This window comes from Populus euphratica, unplaced genomic scaffold, assembly GCF_000495115.2.
Source record: "Populus euphratica unplaced genomic scaffold, PopEup_1.0 scaffold265.1, whole genome shotgun sequence".
Lineage (NCBI taxonomy): Eukaryota > Viridiplantae > Streptophyta > Magnoliopsida > Malpighiales > Salicaceae > Populus > Populus euphratica.
The window spans coordinates 169,527-190,586 of NW_011500148.1; the positions used below are offsets into that span (position 1 = coordinate 169,527).

General features: G+C 34.5%; 4 protein-coding genes across 4 annotated transcripts; 1 reads left to right on the forward strand and 3 right to left on the reverse strand.

Annotated features, from left to right (window-relative positions):
- Positions 1 to 3,181: 3,181 nt before the first annotated feature.
- On the forward strand, positions 3,182 to 9,639 carry LOC105110844 (heparan-alpha-glucosaminide N-acetyltransferase-like). Its single transcript, XM_011006020.1, has 13 exons — positions 3,182 to 3,675; positions 5,623 to 5,760; positions 6,438 to 6,519; positions 6,773 to 6,849; positions 6,977 to 7,083; positions 7,749 to 7,866; positions 7,965 to 8,081; positions 8,212 to 8,303; positions 8,457 to 8,523; positions 8,612 to 8,690; positions 8,783 to 8,874; positions 9,052 to 9,195; positions 9,292 to 9,639. Exons 1-13 carry the CDS (start codon positions 3,454 to 3,456, stop codon positions 9,316 to 9,318), a joined length of 1,362 nt encoding a protein of 453 aa, XP_011004322.1. The 5' UTR covers positions 3,182 to 3,453; the 3' UTR covers positions 9,319 to 9,639.
- A 92-nt stretch (positions 9,640 to 9,731) lies between these two features.
- On the reverse strand, positions 9,732 to 11,619 carry LOC105110843 (UPF0481 protein At3g47200-like). Its single transcript, XM_011006019.1, has 2 exons — positions 10,857 to 11,619; positions 9,732 to 10,776 (listed from the first exon to the last, which is right to left on the reverse strand). The coding sequence occupies exons 1-2, from the start codon at positions 11,427 to 11,429 to the stop codon at positions 9,949 to 9,951; spliced, it is 1,401 nt and encodes a 466-aa protein (XP_011004321.1). The 5' UTR covers positions 11,430 to 11,619; the 3' UTR covers positions 9,732 to 9,948.
- A 1,254-nt stretch (positions 11,620 to 12,873) lies between these two features.
- LOC105110862 (UPF0481 protein At3g47200-like) lies at positions 12,874 to 14,513 on the reverse strand. Its single transcript, XM_011006042.1, has 2 exons — positions 13,775 to 14,513; positions 12,874 to 13,692 (listed from the first exon to the last, which is right to left on the reverse strand). The coding sequence occupies exons 1-2, from the start codon at positions 14,333 to 14,335 to the stop codon at positions 12,874 to 12,876; spliced, it is 1,380 nt and encodes a 459-aa protein (XP_011004344.1). The 5' UTR covers positions 14,336 to 14,513.
- Positions 14,514 to 17,381: 2,868 nt separating this feature from the next.
- On the reverse strand, positions 17,382 to 19,305 carry LOC105110842 (UPF0481 protein At3g47200-like). Its single transcript, XM_011006017.1, has 2 exons — positions 18,466 to 19,305; positions 17,382 to 18,385 (listed from the first exon to the last, which is right to left on the reverse strand). The coding sequence occupies exons 1-2, from the start codon at positions 19,036 to 19,038 to the stop codon at positions 17,522 to 17,524; spliced, it is 1,437 nt and encodes a 478-aa protein (XP_011004319.1). The 5' UTR covers positions 19,039 to 19,305; the 3' UTR covers positions 17,382 to 17,521.
- Between the last annotated feature and the right edge of the window lie 1,755 nt (positions 19,306 to 21,060).

The window sequence follows — 21,060 nt, forward strand, 5'->3', positions numbered from 1 at the left end:
AATCACAATAATGGATTTTGATATTAAAGTAAGATAGTTATTTTAGTTATTTTTAAAGTATTTTTTATTTTGAAAAGTAATATTTATTATTTTAAAATAATTTTTTTAACATAATACATCAAAATATTTGAAAATATAAAAAAAATAATTTAAAATAAGAAAATATTTTTTAAAAAAACTTTTAAAATATAAAAACAATTTTGTGAATAGCTTCTGCCCGAATGTTTTGTGAACTTTTGGGTTGGGTTGCCTCTCAATTTTGTCCGTTATAAGTTGGAACACATGGGAAACGGGGAGGAACCTTCGATCACTTTCATGCGAAGCAAAAGCAAGGATTTCATTTCATGACATGCTCCTTTAAGCGACCCACAATATTCCATGTGCCACTGCCACTGCCAGCAGTTTCTACGGCCTATATAGGGTGGTGAAAAAGAAGATCATCAAATTACAACCTCTAATTTTCGAATTCTTTATAGGAATATGTTATAGCCGCAGCGCCCACAGCTTGCGGGTTAGGTGGCACCGCCCCACTCCCACGGATGCAGAAGCCATGATAACATTTATATAATCTATCCGGGAAAGAATAATAATGCTATGATCTTAGAATTTAGGAGTTGTTTAAGACATATGTACGAGTTGGTATTATGTTTCTTCCCCCCCCCCCCCCCCCTCCTCCCCCCCCCCCTTTTTTTTTTTTTACTCTAATATAGGGTCTTCTTGACTGTGCTTTTAATCTTATGTTGAAACAAAGAATTGTTAGTTGTTTTTGTGTTATTATCAACTAAAAACACTTGAAATTAAGAAAATAATAATTTAAGAATAGATGTGGATTATCGAATCATGATCTTAAAGGGAGATCATTATGGATCCCATTATTCTAATGGTTTATGTGAAATTTTTAAGGGTTTTTTTTATCATGATTTCTTAATATTTGTCATTATTAATTTAATTTTAAGGGGCTGACCTGCTAGTTAAAGATATTATTCTGTTTCTTAGTTTTCTGAATTCAAATCCTGAAACCATAAACACATCAACAAGTTTTATTTATATCGAATATGTGGAAAAAAATAAAGATAAATTAAATTTTTTTTTGAAACTTTGTAAAAATACAAAATAATTTTAAAAAATAACCATTATTTTAAAAAGATAAACTAAAAAAATTAAAAATAAAAGAGAGGGTATCAATTGAAATTAAAAAAATCAATGCAAATAAAAAATATATTAATGGTGCTAATTATTTTTTAAATGATCAAAATAAAAAAAAGGACATGCACTTATGTGTGAGGCCCACATGATGGAAATAAAAAAACCTAGGCCTGCAGTTTTTTCTTAATAAGCAGATGAAGCGTCGTACGCTCATTTTATGCTTTTAAACTGGCGGGCAAGTCACCTGCGAGGCTGTTTATCTAGAATTCAACCATCGTTGCGGACCTGTGGTGGCTGGGAAACCTGGAGGTAGTTTTTTTTTTTTTTCACAATTCATTTTTAACTTAATTCTCGCACAAAAAAATAATCATAAAGACCTACATAAATAACTCATAATCTCAAAACACCTCAAAATCATTAAAAATAAAAAAAATTAACATAATTCAAAAAATCAAAATCAAACACAATTTGCCTTTCCCATCATATATATATTTTTTTTAAAAATTATCTTCAATAAACTTTCTACAAAAAAATAATATAATAACACAAATATTTTTTTATGATTAGATTGCAACTAGTGTATAACCTGTTAATTTTTAAAGGTTTTCTTTTTTTATAAAAGAAAACACTTATATACTAAAAAATGAATATAATGAATTTTTGATAAAAAAATTCTAAAGACTTTGAGGGTAACTGCATATTTACTTTGTGTTTTACATTATAGTTGTCTTATTATAAATTTTATATTTATGTTATAATTTATTAGAAGATAATATAAAATTATTATTGAGATTTCATTTACAATTTAAGTTTTTTAAATGAGATAATTTTTTAATATAATATTAAAATTTTATCAATCAAATAAATATAAATTTAAATCTTATTTTTTTATAATTAATAAAAATTAGGCATGGTATAACATGAACATGTAAATTTTAAAGTTTAAATAATTTTTATTTAAAAAATATAGTAGAAAGTTTCAAATCTTATTTAATAATTTAAAATTTTAAATTATGGTAAAAATTTGAAAATAAATATAAAAAAAGATAGATATAAAGAGTTTAAATTATTTTAAATAATTTTTTTATAAAACTATTTTGATATGCAATTAAAAACTACAACTATGAAAAATACTGCAACTCATTCATTTTTTAAAAAATAAAATTATAATCACCAGCTAAACTACCACAGCCTTTTTGAAACAGAAGACAGTTTCTCATATCATATCATAGCAGCGAGAGAAAGGGAAAGAACAGAATAAAAATCTGAACGGAAGATATTACTATCCAAAAAAAAAAACCCAGGAAGAATTTGTCGAGGAAAATCCCAATAATCAAGTTCCCCCCGCAAAAAAAAAAAAAAAACTCATAATTATTTTTTTTAGATTAACATGGGTGTTCTGGCCAGCTTGTACGTACCACAGCTAATCCCACGAGCCCTGAAGTTAACGACCATGTAAGCCTCCAGTGACCATCATATAAGCAACTAAGGACTCGAACCTGAAACTACAGAAAGAACAAACCTTTTAATCTCAAGTTCTTACCACTTGACTACCACTTAGATAGTTAACTCACAATTATTTTTTAATTTTATGCATGATGACTGGACAGCTTTTCTAAAAGTCTGACGTGGACGACAATCACCGAGGCAATGGTGGGAAACTAAAGAAAAACAAAATAAAATATGGGAAATCCGAAGGTTAAGGTGTTTCTTCCTGTTTTTTCATCAGAGTTTAAATTTTATAAGAAATAAGAATCTTATAATGAATTTATCCATCCTCTTCAGTCTTCTGGTCTTTGAACTCAGTAAGCGAGAATAGATAAGATAAATAAAATAACAAGATGTTGTTATTATTATTATTATTATTATTATTATTATTATCATGTGTTAAATTTTCCTAATTCAATTTTAATTCAATAATTTAAAAATCTCAAGAAACATGACAAAACACCACATTATTAAAAGAACTCTCAATTTTAAAAATAGAATAAAAAAGCACAGGTAGTAGAGGCCACTACGGTGCAATAACTTTATCGTCTGCCTATTATGTGCATAACGCACAGTCCCAAAAGGAAAAATAAAGAGAGAGAGAGAGGATGTGGGCACGTCGGTATACACTGCAGGAAAAGCCTTTCTCCTTCCCCACATGATAGCGATTTTGACAAGAAGAGCTTCCTGCTGTTCATCAAGAGGAGGAGGAGGAGGAGGAGGAGGAGGAGGGAAAGCTTCAGCTGTAACCCAGTAGTCTGTTAAAGAGAGAAAATACTCTGTTTTTTCTCATATCTAGCCGGCCGAGAGCAAATAGCAATGGCAATGTGCAAGCCTATTAAAGGGCAAGAGGAAGGCAGTGGAAATAGAGACAAGTCCCAGAAAAGTAACGATGAAGGTGGTCATATGGATGATGATGAAGTTGTGGATGAAAACAAATCTTTCATCCTCCCTACTCATTCAAGGCAGCAACATGATTTACAACGACAGAAACAACAACGTCTTGTTTCTCTTGATGTTTTTCGTGGTCTCACTGTTGCGGTAATGTTTCCAGTCACCTTCTCCATTTTCATTCTTGATAATTTCTTACAACTCTATTTGTTTTTGCTTTGATGTTAAGCTTCTCTTATCGGAAAACCCATTCCATGTTGCTCATGCATCAGACATTAATACACCTTGCGGTCTGTTTCTGTCGAGTCAATTGGACCATTCTCTTGACTCCTATTTCGCCATAGATGACCTGTTGTCCTTGCTTCTGAACCTAAAGAAAAGGACCACCTCTGCCTAATATATTTCACCCTCCCCGCAAAAAGAAAAACCAGGAAAGATATCGAGATGTCTTAAATACAGATTTAGAAATCATGTTGGACGATTCAGATGATTTTTTTCGCCAGTGATTTGCCCGAAATTATTCCTTGTCAAATATAACTTCTTTTTACTTGCCTGCATTTAATTCCATCTTTGATATCCAAATAGAAATCATGTGTGTAATTTTTTAAATTAAATTAAATTTAGAAAATCTCATCAGTCTGATTTTGAGTGTAATAAACACTCAGTCTCTATAAACAATACAAAAATAAATGTGGTCAGCCCTTTGATTTATTATATTAAAAAAAAACTAATACTAAAACTAGTTTTTCAAAGTAATCATTTATTCATCTTTTTTAACTTTTGAAAAAATAAAATCAAGAACAGGTAATATAAAAAACAAAATAAATTATATTGTATATATTTTTTATAAATATATGAATTTAATTTATTTACTAATAAAATTTAAACTGAATACAAAACACAATGATGAGTGTTTGATATTGTAGTACTAAAAATATATTTTATTTTGAAATACATTAATATATTTTTTTTTAGATTTTTCTTATTTTTAACATTAACATATTAAAATTATAAAAAATATTAATTTAATATTTTTAAAATAAAATTACTTTTAAAACGTACCTTAAAACAGTTGAAAACACAACGCCAGGACATATCTATAAATACAGACAGGCGTTGTATTTAGTACCTATATGCTAACAGTAATTATTTACAGTGAGTGAGTGATAATGGAGATTTATTTTTCTGGCCAAGATTGATTGATAGATGGAAAAATGGTATTCGTGTGTAACTGTACACCCAATAAATAAATATACAGAATCCAAATATCCATCATTTATTTTTACTGAGCGATAAACAGTCAAGTTTCAGTGCATTTAGATCTATACTAATTTTACTCCGAAGGGGTAGGTAAATGTCACAGGCATGCAGGTGCTTTATTGTGCATGCACGCCTGCTACAGCTACCGGTGTCTATGTCATCTGCAAGGTTTTGCCTTGCTTATGCCACTCATAGGTAGATAATTATTGTCTTAGACCCATTATAGAGTTCTGTCTCAACAGTCAAGTCTTGCCAATGGAGGACAGCTTGCCCCTGCTGTATGCTGTATGATTCAGCTCGAACCCTTCTTGAATCCTAAAGTAAGCCTATTGGCAGTAGAAACGACCCATCAGCCAGAACGGATACCGCTCCACTCAATTAAGCAACAATTTTTCCTCTTTCTTCATTCTCTAGATACTATTAACAAATCAGAATAAAAAGGAGTCTAAATGGATGTCCTGGTCTAATGTAAAAAATAACAGTGATGACATGCTTTAAGGACCGTAGCAAAGTGTTAACGAAAGTTATAGAACAACCATTGATGTCCAGGATTTATTGTAAAGGAGCTTCAATGTATCACTTCAAAAAAAAATAGAAAAAAAAGAAAGCTTCAATGATGTAGGTAGATATTAAATCCCCCCGAAGTGGACTTCAAGTGGGTTGCACTTGGGTTTTAACCAAGTAATGAAGATCGGAGTTAGTTTTGTTGTAGAAAATTGATGATTTCTGTTCCATTTTAGCATAAAATGACTAGGTAAACAATGGCTTACAACAGTTTCTCCTCTAATGGAATTGAAGGATCATAATTTTATGCTTTCTCACTCATGATCAATGCAGCTAATGATATTTGTGGATGATGCTGGTGGAGTTCTGCCTGCAATTAATCATTCACCATGGAATGGTTTAACACTTGCAGATGTTGTCATGCCATTTTTCCTATTCATTGTCGGTGTTTCACTTGGACTCACATACAAGGTATCCGCGATTGGGGAATTTATTGTTTTATGTTAGCATTCAAGCACTTGCAACATACCACTCATGCCATGATAACAATAACGAGAGCTGTTATTTTAATTTTATTTATGGGTAGCCTAAACGTAATGTGAAATCATGTTACTCGTAGATATCTAATGGTTCCCTTTCAGATGCTACTTCATCCAACATTTCCACTAGTGTTGTCAAAAGGCGCTCACTTAAGCGCTATAGAGGCGAGGCTATTGTGCTTTTATTAACCTCAGGCTAGAAATTTCAATAAAGCATTGCCTAGGCGAGCACCTCGTGCATTTTGTATGCTTAGCACTTTCTAGCGCCTTTTTCCTTTGACAATGCTGTTTCTTCTTTAAATTATTGCATTTTGTTTTAAGGGTGAAAAATATAATTTTATATGACTATGTTATGGTATTTTATATTTTCTTTTGATTTGTTAATGATCTAATCTTAACTGGGAAGATATATATTTTAGATTTATACATATATATATATATATATATATATTTTTTTTTTCATATATAGCATGTCATCTTGGTTCATTTGGGCGAGTGCCTATGGTATTTTACAAGCTTGGCGCCTTTTAGTGTCTCTTGCCTTTGACAACACTGATTTCTACCACTACCGATGCTCTCATCCCTAACTGCATATTTTGTTTCCTACAGAAATTGTCATGCAAAGCTGTTGCAACTAGAAAAGCAATACTCCGGACACTCAAACTTCTAATCATAGGTCTTTTTCTTCAAGGTCATCTTCAAGAACTTCAACTTTTAGATTATGTATTATAATCGAAACTCTTTTGCTAAGTTCTGCCATATTTTAAGCAAGTATTGTTTTCAAAAGGGAAGAGAATTGTGTGAAAAGGGGTAAAAAAAGCGAGAAGAAAGAAATGCTGCCATATTTTTTCAATTTATCCCATGGAAACAGAATCTTCTGGGAGGTTATTCTGGAAAACACTCCTGTACGTGGTTCTTAAACATTTATTATCTCTCCTTTCCAGGTGGCTTTTTACATGGTCTGAATGATCTAACTTATGGGGTTGATATGACACAGATAAGATGGATGGGTATCTTGCAGGTATTCTTTTTTACTTTCCTGATCATTTCTTATATCATCTACATGCGTTAAAGAGTTTAGTCTTTGCAGGGAATTGTTTTTTGTCAAATTGGATTGGCTCTACCTAATCCCTTGTTTTTTCCCCCAGAGAATAGCAATAGGATATTTAGTAGGGGCAATGTGTGAGATTTGGCTAAAAGGTGGTAATCATGTTACTTCCGGATTATCCATGCTGAGGAAATATCAGTTTCAATGGTGAGTACTTTTCTCAGTGTCGCATTACACAACCATCTGCTTTGTCACTTCAATTCATGCTGCAGCAACCTACAATAAACCTGCCATGTCACTGTGCTTGTTGATTTATAAATTGAGCCAATTTGAAGCCTTCCCCCTGCTATAAACCTGGTAATTGTGAAATTGAGTTTTGCTCTACAAGCTAGATGAATTTATTCAATGAACGAGAGAAATATTGTGAGATCATACCTATGTAGCTCTGTTGTTTTAGAACTCAGTCTGTGGTTTAATTCTTTTTTCTAAAAAATGAAACTTCTTTGAGAAGAAATATGCCACATTTGAAGAGAGACTCGGGGGGTGCGGGGAGGTGTTAAGAATCACTAATTTTACACTGCTGCATTTACTAGAAACATCGCTTAAGCTGGCATTTTAATATAACCCACATTTATTTTACCAGGAGACTACAGTTTCTACCTTAAATCTGTCATGGAAACATCAAATTATATGGAAAGTTTGTTCATTATTATGAGTGAAGTATCTTGCACGTCTTTTAAGAACCTTTTAGTTGATAGCCCTTGGCCTCTATTTATTCATTTGTCCCAGAAATAAATTTATGTTTGCGTGGATGCTTTTCCTTTTGTTGCTGTCAGAGAAACTTCTTAACTTGTTGGGCAACTCTCTGTCAGGGCTGCAGTTTTGATGCTTGTTACTATATATCTTTCCTTGTTATATGGCTTGCATGTTCCTGACTGGGAGTATCAGATTCCAGTTGCTGCCTCTTCTTCCACCCCTAAGATATTTCCAGTGAGCTTCTTATTTCCTTGCAATCTTCAGTAATGCTAAAGTAGGAAATTTATAAAAAATTGACAGCTCAGTGACTGATGATTTATTTTCGTTCGAAGGTGAAATGTGGGGTAAGGGGCGACACAGGACCTGCGTGTAACGCTGATGGAATGATTGACCGTACAATCTTGGGAATTCAACACCTGTATAGAAAGCCTATTTATGCACGAACTAAGGTAATTTCTCCACCGAATGTCAGTGTTTGTTTCATTTTGATGCTTCTAAGAATGCTTCCTTGTTTTTTCTGTTTTTACTATTCATTTATTATTAATGCAGATATTAATAATAGTGAATTTCCTAGCACAGCCATGTAGTATCAATTCCCCTGGTTATGGCCCGCCACCTCCAGATGCTCCTTCATGGTGTCAGGCCCCTTTTGATCCTGAAGGACTCCTGAGGTTTGTTTTTGTTTCCTTGTGCCTTCCGTAGAGATCATCTTTTATGTGATGCATCAGGAATCAGTATATTGACAGTTTAAGCCTACGGGGATGACTCAATGTGTGCTTAATTTTACGGGATCCCTGTGTGATCTTTGTACTTTGTCCTTGTAGTTCAGTAATGGCCATCGTCACCTGCCTGGTTGGTTTGCACTACGGGCACATCATTGTCCATTTCAAGGTGACATATTCTACCTGATCAAAGATTTTAATCTTTTAATTACATCAGTTTCCTTTGTTCAACTAATTTTTTCCCCTGCCACTTTCAGGAACACAAGGATAGAACCCTTCACTGGATGGTTCCATCCACTTGTTTTCTAGTCTTGGGTCTGGTCTTGGATTTGCTTGGTAAGAAGTTTATTTGCAAGTAACTTATATTTGAATTTCAGAGGTAGCATTACTGCTAGTACTGATTTATGGTTTCATTTTCCTACCCCTAGGAATGCATGTTAACAAGGCTCTTTACACATTCAGTTACATGTGTGTCACTGCTGGCGCTGCCGGCATTGTATTTACTGGAATCTACTTACTGGTAGGATATTTTATCATAATTATTTTCTTGATAACTAGAACGTGTATATTTTCTATTTGGCTAGATCATCAATTCATGTCTCATTCATTTTGTTTCTTTTCCTCTCTATTTCTACAATGGAACCAGCCAAGTTTGTTGTAGGATAATAAGTGATGATTGAACGGGCTTTCCCTGCAGGTTGATGTGTGTGGATTCAGGTGGCCGATGTTGGTACTAGAGTGGATGGGAATGCATGCTTTGTTGATTTTTATCCTTGCAACCAGCAATGTCTTGCCGGTGGTCTTGCAGGGATTTTATTGGAAGCAGCCTGGAAACAACATTGTAATTACTCCCCTTTTGTGTTTGGAAATTCTCTGTTTATGTGATTGGTTTCTTCATTTTCAATATTGCAAGCTGACAAACTTCTATCTCTGGCAGCTTAGGTTTGTTGGAATTGGAAGATGAAAGGATAATGGACTAGATGGTTTACATCTTGACCACACTAGTTTACTTTCCAGTGCATTCTCCTGGAGAACTTGCTACATTGTTCATCTCCAGTTGTTGTAAAAAAATAATAGAGAATGTCAGCACAAGGTCTTTCTACGATTCGAAGCAGAAACATGTTCCTCCATCTCCCCCCTCGTATTTTAGGAGCTTTTTTAGTGATTCATTCAGGTGTTTTTTTTTTGTCATGTGACAATTCTGATACGCAGCCTTGTATAATGGGAGCTTTGAGATCATAAATTCGTTTTCATATTTACGAGACACTCAATATTATTAGCTGAAGATATATGCATTATTATTGCTGATGTAATTCTCATGGATGCCAAGAAAACATAATTGCTGTTCGGCAAATTGGCCTATCCCTGTTACAGAAAAGGAAACAAATTCTCAAGAGGAGCCATTCTCATTTGTTGTTGAAGTAAATGAGATACAGGATAAAGAAAGTTATAAATCCATCCGTTTATTCATATATGTTGCGATGAAACTAAAAAATAAAAATAAAAGAACCATTTCAGATAATTGGGGGAAGTAACGTCGCAATCCAAGGCTGTTAAAGGGAAAGAAATACGTTGACATTGCAGATAGTGGAATTCATGGTTTTTTGGACTTCCAGCGTGGAGGAGTGCGAGGAGGATGAGGAGGTGGAAGGGGAGGGGGTGCGGCTAAACCCGTAGGAGAAAAGGGTAATGTCGAGTAATTAGAATTGTAGTAAGGTATTATAGAATATACAGTGTGAGCACCAGTGAGGGCAAAGAGGATGAAAGCAGCAATAACAGACAAAAGAGCCCAAGGATTTCTGAAATAGGTGTGAATGAGATTGGCACGCCACTCATTCCAGGGCATCTGGCAGAAGGCATTGACCTGCATGTTTACAAGTCTGAGGCTGCTGTCTGGGTCCATCGCAATGTCCTTGGAGAGAGAGTTGAACAGTTCAACAACTGCCGTGTCACTTCCAATAGCATTCTGGATGATTCCTCTTGAGTGTAGGAGGGCAACGTCCCTCTCATTATCAATGATGCTGTTCATGAAGAAGACATAAGATGTTACCTCATTGCCTGCACCAACGTGGAGGCGCTCAAAGGCAATCAAATTCAGAAAGGTTGCCTCGGTGGCAACATCCACCACAATGACAGGAAGCTCAAGTACCCCTATATGGAATGAGATGCCTCTCAGGCTCTTGGTTTTACCTTTCTTAAACTGGATTCCGGCATCATTAATCTCTGTCGCTGATCGGAAAATATCATTGACATCATTAAGAAGTCCCCCCGTTACCCTGGGGAGACGCATTTTCCTGGCGGGATCTTCCAGAATCAGGCTCTTCCTGTACAAATCCAATACATGCAAGCTTTTATCCAGCTTTGAGACGGGTGCGTTGGGGTAGCAGAAATTGAGCACGAGCTGGTTGACAAACTCTTCGTCCTGTGCGAAAGTAGAAGTTTTCATACTGACAAATCGTAAAAGGGACCACCAATACAATATCAAATAAAAGATGGATGTACCTGTGCTCCGTTACTTTCAAGAGCAAACAGCTTGTAAAGAACAAGCATTGGCAGTTGATTTTCAAGCAACAACATATCACGCCGGATATATGGTGCAATGTAGAGCCTCCCGTGGCTGCTAAAAATGGGATCATTGGCAGCATAGCCATCCAATGAATGTGAAGCAAGGCGTATAATTTCCATCATGAAACAACCGTCAAGAATCATCAGTTGCAGAAATTTGTTCTTGTCGTCTTTCCATGACTCACCAAGCATATCATATGAGTTCTTTAAAACCTGGATTTCATCATTTAAAGATTCAACGACCGCTTGTAGACGTCGTCCACCTCTGTTTAAATAATATGTGAGCGCTCGTTGCTTGTGCTCCTCCATTGGCTTCAGATGATCTTCACCATGATGGTACGGACCAAAGGAGACTGTCTGAGGCATGTAGGCTGTGTTGTTGAGGGCCGTAACAGAGGCAGGTATTTTGTAGATTGAACGTTTGTCCCAGAGAACATTCTGCAGAGAAGTATCTGCCAAGCTCTGAAGTTCTTCTGTAACTTCAATGAGCAGCCGCTTTTCGTCGTCCATTGCTTCAAATTGCTCAACATGCAGTTTTTAGCACAGATGACAAGAAGTGAAGCAAGGCGTTCTCATTTCCGTCCTCTTATATATTCCAAGAGGTAAATATATCGCAGGCATCCAATTTCTTGTCTACTTCATTTCTTCACAAACACACATAAAAAAAGTAGCATAAATTCCTTCGATTAGATAATGAGGGCATCGTTGAAGCTAAAGAGATACGGTTCCAATTTCCAACTGCCAAGTGAAAAACCCTTTGTGACCAGTAGCCCCACCTCTTCCACCTTAACTAAAAAACATTCCTTTCTTCCAATAGGTGAATGCTGCAGTATTAAGCAACTCACTAGTCGTTATTGATACTTTCCCTCCTTCGAGGGGCTGGCATATATCTATTGGGTTAAACAAAATGTTAAGAACCTAGAAGCAATAGAGAGAAATGATTCAGAGAAAAAAAAAACCGAATAAAACAAAACTTAACTAAATAGATTACGTTTTATCCATTTTAGATTCCCCGCAATAAGTATTTGATAGTCACTAGTCAGTTCAAGCAGCTGTTCATAATCCATGAAAAATGTAGAGAAGCTTGTGCACATGTAAGGAATTCGAAGGGAACACAAATTCTTATAAATCACTAGTAGTACCAAGCACCACTCTATCATTTGGTAACAGAAGGAAATAAAAGCTCAAGAAGTATAGGAGGATTCTCCGGTTATCACTTTACACACAAGCTAGCCTTTTCAAAAGAATTTTGAACTTTCTATGATTCATAGAGTAGCCGAGAGGAAAAGTAGTGGCTAATGCCCCCTGCCACTGCTAAGCTAAATCTTCTAGGTTGAAAATTAAGAAGCTATTCGTCTGGTGCAAATGAGGCAGCTCTTATTGCATAGATATATAGAAGCTAACATTTGTACCGATAGCACTGTGATTAGCAGTTAGAACAATTGTTGTTGAAAACTCAAAGGAATATGGCACTGAATATTTCATTTTTCCAACAACTGTAGTTACTCTATTGAGAAGGGTGAGATTTTGAGTCCAAATTCCATTCTTGGAAAATATACCAATATCCAAAATGGAAATCACTGGTAGAGCAGCAAAAGCCTTTCTTGAGCGGGAAACAGGAATGCATCTCTTAGAACAATAGCAGAGAATCATCAGATTCTAGCCCATCACAGTGCACATTATAAATAGTTGACACGAGGTCAATCCTCTTGCAAAAATGACAAGCACTGTTTCATTAGTGAAACTAAGCAGGGGCTCAATTATCGCCCCAATTAAAGGTTCCTCGGAGCTTGGCATGAAATTACAACAAAATTTCAGATTATATAAAGATGAAAAAAGCACGCTGCCAAAACGCAGTAGACGGAGCATACGTTTCCGGGATACCAGGAGCAACAGGAGAGTAGGTTGATCCCAAAGTGCTAGAAACTGGGAAACCGATTGAACACAATGGCAATCAACGGCCATGCAAATTTAGGTAGAGCGTAGGAGGAAAAGTGGGAGGAGGAATAGGGAGTGGTGACGAAACCATAGGAGGAGAGGGTGATGGAGATCCTTCTTCATAGAATTCTATTAGACTGTATACCGTCTGCGCAATTGTGAGCGCAAAAAGGATGAGTGCAGCAACAAGAGATAGAATGGCCCATGGATTTCTTAAATACGTTTGGATAAGATTGGCGCGCCAGGCATTCCAAGGCTCCTTGCAGTAGGCACTGACCTGCTTGTTCACCAATTCTAGGCTGCAGTCCGGGTCCAATGCAATGTCCTTGGAAAGACAGTTGAACAGTTTAGCAACAGCTTTGTCACTTCCAATAGCGTTCTGGATGATCCCTCTTGAGTGCAGGAGAGCAACATCCCTCTCATTGTCGATGATGTTGTCCATGAAGAAGACATAAGATGTGACCTCGTTTCCTGCACCGACATGGAAGCGCTCAAAGGCCATCAAATTCAAAAATAGCGTCTCAGTTACATCATCCACCACGATGACAGGGAGCTCAAGGACCCCATGGTGGAAGGAAATTTCTTTCAGGCTTCTAGTTTTACTTTTCTTGAACTGGATTCCAGTTTCATTGATCTCTGTTGCAGATCGGACAACACCATCGACATCTTTATGCAGTCCACCCCATCCTCTGTGGTGACGCCTTTTCCTGTTGGGGTCTTCCCGAAGCAGGCTCTTCCTGTATAAATCCAATGCATGCAAGCATTTACCCCACGTTGAGATACTCGCGTTGGGGTGACAAAAGGTGAGTACGAGCTTGTTGACGAACTCTTCATTCTGCGTAAAAGTAAAAAATTTATGGTGAACAATATAAACAAGAGATGCGGCGATTTTGTAATTCAATTAATAGGATATATACCTTCTCCCCATCGCTTTCAGTGGCAACCAGCTTGTATAGAACAAGCATTGGTAACTGATTTTCAACAATCAACATGTCACGCCTGATAAATGGCGCCACATAGACACTCCCATGAATGCTAAAAACTGGATCATCAGCAGCATAGTCATTCGATGGTTGAATAGCAAGGCGCATAATTTCCAGCATGAAACATCCATCAAGAACCATCAGTTGCAGAAATTTGCCCGTACAATCATTCCATGATTTATCAAGCTGATCGTACGAATCCTTTAAATCCTGCACCACTTCATTTAAAGAGAGGAGAAATAGCTCTAGAGATTTTCCTGATCTCCTTAGAAAATAATAAAGAGCTCGGTGTTTGTGGTCCTCCATTGGCTTTAGCTGATCGTCGTAGGAATGGTAAGGCCCAAAGGACACTGTTTGGGGCCTGTAGGCTGCTCTGTTCAGGGCTGTGACAGATGCAGGTACCTTGTAGATTGATCTTTTGTTCCATAGGATATTCTGCATCGAAGTATCTGCCTTATTCTGAAGTTCCTCTGTAACATCAATCAGCAATTGCATCTCCTCCACTTATCCTTCAAGTAGCTAAACAGTTTGCTCAAAGTGATTAAAAGAAGGAATGCAAAATTACATGCTTGATTTATCACGCCATATCTATTAAAAGAAGGAATTGCAAGACTATTCTTTCAAGCATCCAAGCTTAGTTTACCTGGCTTCATTGCTTCCCAGACAAGGAAATATTGATTCTCAGTAAGTGCTGTTGTAATTAAGACACTCACGTTGCCGCAAGTTTGTAAAATCTGTTTAATATCCTAATTTTAAGTTAATGAAATTAAAATAAATCAACATTAATTGAAAATGAATTTTAAGCAGCAGGCTTAAATTTAAGATTTAAAGAGCATAGAGAAATTGCTTTCTGTAGTTAATGGCGGTCTGAAATCTAAAGAGCTAGGATTCCCACAGAAAAACCCTTGTAAAGGCTACTATACAAGGTTCCATCTCTGCTACCTTCACTCGAAAAGAGATGGCATGAACATTCTTTCTTGTAAATCGCAAAAGTTGATTCATGAGAACATGTATGGAATCAATACTGTCGCCCTTCCGAGAGAGAATATATATCTTTAAACCCGTACAAGAAATTTAATCAAGAAGGAAATGGTGACAGAGAGAAACACAGGGGGCCTAGCAGCCAGTTTCACGTATAGTTTATTCAGTCTTCATTGCTTCGCGGACAAGAAAATTGATTCTCAGTGCAACTTCTCATTTCTGATGTAGCTTGGCTTGTAGACACTGACAGCTCTAAGCAGTGGAATATGATTTAATTAAAAAAGAGAGAGATTCTATAACAAAAGAATGCTCAAGCAATCTATGTAATTATTATCACTTTAGAGTTATTCGAGAGTTTTATACTGATGGTCTTTTAAAGTTTTTTTTTTTTAATTTGAAATATATTAAAATAATATTTTTTTATTTTTAATGACAATAATGTATCAAAATAATTTTAAAACTTAAAATAATTATTTTTTTTTAATTCAAATTATTTGAAAATGCCGTTTGGAACTCAATCCCAAGTAACCCCTTAATATAGTTAATTTAATTTTGTTATTATTATTTACATTATTGTAAGTAATTTTAAACATTAATATTTTTTAAACTTATCAAAGAATCATGATCAATTTTTTAAAATAACCATTAATTATTTTTGAAAACCAACGAAAAAACAAAAGAAAACAAAAACTATAAATCCTTATTATTTAGACACTTTTTTTTTTCTATTGAATGTGTTAATCTATTTTGAGTCATTTTTTTAATACATATGATATCATCTTAGATTATTAATTATCAATTATCAAAAAAATCTACTATTGTTAAAACACTTGAATATTAATCATTAAGTTCTTACAAGATTGGATGGAGAATAAACATTTTTAACAAAAAATATATTTTTACACTATTTTTTATTAAATAAGAAATGTAAAAGTTATTAAAATAATCATCATTTTCTAATTATGAGGTTTTATGAGAAACACACACACAAAAAACCATTTATTATTTGAAAAAAATGATATAAAGAAAATGGTAAAATAGTAAATAATGGAAAAAGAAAAGAAAACAAAAACAAAGAAGAAAGATGGGTCGAGGAGGCTGGTTATAACCAAACTTGAGTGCATGCACGTGTTGGATGCTACCTCCAGACCATGACTTGAAAAAAGCAAGAGACTTGTTGTCTACGGTGACGTTGTAACTCCAGCATCGTTGTTTGTAATGGCCTTCCACAATCTCATTTTCCACACCATTTCATTCAAAGCAATATAAAAAAAATAATTTTTTAATTTATTTTTTATCTAAAATATTTTTATAAATCTATTCATCACCTCATACAATAAAAAAAATAAAATTAAAAACTTAAATTAATCTGAACTAAAAATTCTTTCTCTCATCAAATTGACATTATCTGTTGTTTGCTAAACTCAACAACTAGAGATTGCTAGAAAAACAAGCTTTTATTTTTTTAATTAAAAAATATTTTTAACATATTTTTAATCCAAACTACCTTTATAAATTTATTCATGGCATCTTATAATTAAAAAAAAAAAATAATCAAAAAACCAAAATTATTTTAAACTCAAAAATTTTCCAATTGCATCCTCATGTAATTAGAAGAAAAACAAACACCTAAGTGAATTTTTTCTCATTAAATAAAATTTATTAATATTAATCCATGGCCTCTTGGAGTGTTGGAGAGACTTTTAATATGGCCCAATAACTACAAATTAAATTAAAAACTAAAAAAAGCAAAGAGAAGCTTGTGACTAGGAAGATTTATGTTAACGATCAATATAACATACTTAGGATAATATTCTGTCTGTGCAATTCTAGCATTCATGAGATGTTAATAAAAAAAAAAAGGAAAAATATACTGAAAAATTGTTCATTCCTGCAGGTTCGTTTCTTGAAGTCAAATATATATCATGTCTTCCACATTGAAAAAGTTAATGTTCATTTTATATAATGTTTTATTTATTTCCAATGGATTTATGATAAAAATATACTTTTTAAATAACTAGTTTTGAAACCCAAATTAAAACTGAAAAAATAATTTTCTATTCAATTTTTTTTAAAAAATAAACCCAAATTAAAACCCAAAAAATAAACTTGTCAAATGAAATTTGAGGTTGCCACATATTTTCTTTTCATTCTTTTCACTTTGATCCTATGTTTTTTAATTCTAACACTTTCTTTTAAAAAAAAATAAGAATCAGGCACTAATTTCACCTGAAAAGAGTTCAATTATACAAAAAAGAATAATAATTCAAGGAACAAATTGAGAATTAAAAAAAAAATGACTATCCTAGTCCACAGGAGAGTGCACAGTACTCATTTAATACTAAAACAACGTAATTGCTTAGTTTTTATATATATTATAATTATTAACTGAAGATGAATGCATTATTATGGCTCATGTTATTCTCATGTATGCCAAGAAAACATAATTGCTGTTCTGCAAACTGGACTATCACTGTTTCAGATAAGGAATTTGTGTTAAAGATAACTTAGTAGAGCTGCAGCTAAATTATACCAATCAGACTTCTATTACTTTTTTGAGAAGGAATCTATTTAAAACATTGATGGATGATTCTTAGACTGAGAAAAACAAGGAACTCAATACTTCCAAGATCTAGAGAAAACACAAAAAGACCCTTGACTCTTAAAAAAATAATTACTCAAGACACTGAAAATTACAAATTACTTCTTAACACATCTACATCTGTGGTGCCGGTGTGATGGTTTTGGGGGATGCATGGGAGGAGTGAGAGGAGGCGGAGTTGGGGTTGGAAGGGGAGGGGGTGCGGCGAAACCCATTGGAGGAGAGGGTGATGTCGAGTGATTTGATTTGTAGTAAGGTTTTATAGAATATACAGTTTGAGCACCAGTGAGGGCTAAGAGGAAGAGTGCAGCGATAACACACAAAATGGCCCATGGATGTCTGAAATAAGTGTGAATGAGATTGGCACGGCACTCATTCCAGGGCATGTTGCAGAAGGCATTGACCTGCATGTGCACACCTTCAAGGCTGCTGTTTGGGACCAACGCAATGTCCCTGGAGAGAGAGTTGAACAGTTGAGGAACTGCCATGTGACTTCCAATAGCATTCTGGATGATTCCTCTAGAGCGGAGGAGGGCAAAGTCCCTCTTATTACGAATGATGTTGTCCATGAAGGAGACATAAGATGTTACCTCATTGCCTGCACCAACGTGGAGGCGCTCAAAGGCAATCAAATTCAGAAAGGTTGCCTCAGTGGCACCATCCACCACGATGACAGGAAGCTCAAGTACCCCTCCATGGAATGAGATGCCTCTCAGGCTCTTGGTTTTACCTTTCTTGAACTGGATTCCAACATCATTAATCCCTGTCGCTGATCGGAAAATATCATTGAAAACATTAAGAAGTCCCCACTTAACCCTGGGGAGACGCATTTTCCTGGCGGGATCTTCCAGAATCAGGCTCTTCCTGTACAAATCCAATACATGCAAGCTTTTATCCAGCTTTGAGACGGGTGCGTTGGGGTAGCAGAAATTGAGCACGAGCTGGTTGACAAACTCTTCGTCCTGTGCGAAAGTAGAAGTTTTCATACTGACAAATCGTAAAAGGGACCACCAATACAATATCAAATAAAAGATGGATGTACCTGTGCTCCGTTACTTTCAAGAGCAAACAGCTTGTAAAGAACAAGCATTGGCAGTTGATTTTCAAGCAACAACATATCACGCCGGATATATGGTGCAATGTAGAGCCTCCCGTGGCTGCTAAAAATGGGATCATTGGCAGCATAGCCATCCAATGAATGTGAAGCAAGGCGTATAATTTCCATCATGAAACAACCGTCAAGAATCATCAGTCGCAGAAATTTTTTCTTGTCATCTTTCCATGGCTCACCAAGCATGTCATATGAGTCTTTTAAAAACTGGATTTCTTCATTTAAAGATTCAACGACCTCTTGTAGACGTCTTCCAGATCTATTTAAATAATATCTGAGCGCTCGTTGCTTGTGCTCCTCCATTGGCTTCAGATGATCTTCACCATGATGGTACGGACCAAAGGAGACTGTCTGAGGCATGTAGGCTGGGTTGTTGAGGGCCGTAACAGAGGCGGGTATTTTGTAGATTGAACGTTTGTCCCAGAGAACATTCTGCAGAGAAGTATCTGCCAAGTTATGAAGTTCTTCTGTAAATTGAATGAGCTCTTGGTTTTTGTCCTCCATTGCTTCAAAGTGCTCAACATGCAGTTTTTAACACAGATGGCAAGAAGTGATGCAAGGCGTTCTCATTTCCGTCCTCTTATATATTCCAAGAGGTAAATATATCGCGAGCATCCAATTTCTTGTCGACTTCATTTCTTCACAAACACAAAAAATAGAAAAAAGTAGCATAAATTCCTTCGATTAGATAAGGGCATGGTTGAAGTTAAAGAAATATGGTTCCAATTTCCAACTGCCATGTGAAAAACGCCCTGTGACCAGTAGCCCCACCTCTTCTACCTTATCTGAAATACATTCCTTTCTTCCAATAGGTGAATGCTCCGTTATTAAGCAACTCACTAGCTTTATTGACTAAGTGTTCGTGGATGAGTTTGAATGTTACCATTTTAATTTTATTTAATAAAAATTAAATATAAAATAATATGAATATATAAAAGTTTCAAGTGCAAAAAATTTTATTTAAAAAAATATGTTAAAAAATTATATAAATTATATTTTAAAACCTTACTTAATAATTTAAATTTTTAAATTAAAATAATTTTTTGATAATTTGTTGGGTTACACAAAAAGTTAAAAACCTAGAAGTAATAGAAAAATATTATTTAAAAAAACAACAACAAAAAAAAAACTACCTATGTTTTATCCATTTTAGATTCTGTATAATATATATATAGTAGCCAGTTCAAGTAAATGTACATAATCCATGAAACATATAGAGGAGTTTGTGCACATGTAAGGAATCCAAAGGGAACATAAATTTTATAAATGACTAGTAGTACGAAGTACCACTTTATCATTTGGTAACTTAAGTGATGGATCAACATGTTTTCTATATATTATTTTTGTCTAAAATCCATGTTTTAAAAAAAAGCAAACACAAAGTGAAGACTTAATACCTCTAGGCTTAGTTATGCACCGAACCTAAGTACATGTAGGTCTAAAAAATTATTAGATTCAACATCCTTGAGTTCAGCTACGCATTGAGTTTAAGTACATGCGAATTTGAAAAATTATCAAACACAATATCCCTGAGCTCAACATTTAATGGAGTCCAGATAGATGTAAAATTAGAAATCTTTTTAGGCTTCATACTAGTTCGCAAGACTATTTTATAATCCTTAACATAAAATGTTAAGGATCTAGGATACTCTTTTCTTTACACTTCTAGGCATATAAAAGTTTATCTTGTTCAAATCATCATTAATGTTGTTTAAGGTTTATTTTCATCAATATTAATGTTGCATATATAATAATGTATAAAACCTCATACGAATCCGTTTTATTTCCATTAACATTAATATTGAAGTAAGAGTTATTTCTATCAATATTAATGTTATGGAAGAGATTTTTTTTTCTCGCTTGTCTTTTCAAGAGAAAATGACTCTCCACTCCATCAATAAAATAAAAAGTTTAGAGTTTACAAATATCCTTTGAACTATCTAGATACTAAGGTTGAGATCTTTTCTATCCTTTAGTATATTTGTATTCTTAAAGCATTTATCATGCATAAATAATAGCAAATACTTATGTTATTGAATTAAAAGCTCATTGCTTTATTTATTGTATTCTCTTATAAAAATTATTAACTTTACCATTGAAGGGTCCCTAAATTCCACAAAACATGATTGTTTTTACTAGTGTCAAGATTTTTATCACTAATTATCAATTTTTTCAAACTTTAAAGGTAGGGATTATAGAAGTAAGCATATGAACATTCTTTATCCAAACACTCAAGATTCTCATTCTCGAATATAATGGATTTTAGGACATCATTAATTGGCGTTATTTGTGAGAAACTGATCAAAAAATCATCGTTTGTTTTTTGAAATTTGTTTGTTGACATCTTTATTTACCATGAAAGACAAACAATTAGGTCATTCATGGAATGACACATATCACAGACCTCGCTATAGCTGTTTTATCACAACCTCAACAATTCTTTAATAAGGATTAGGAAAGGCTATACAATAATTTGATCTCTCTATATTGAAGTATGATTTTAGCTTGTTCATTCCCTGATCAACC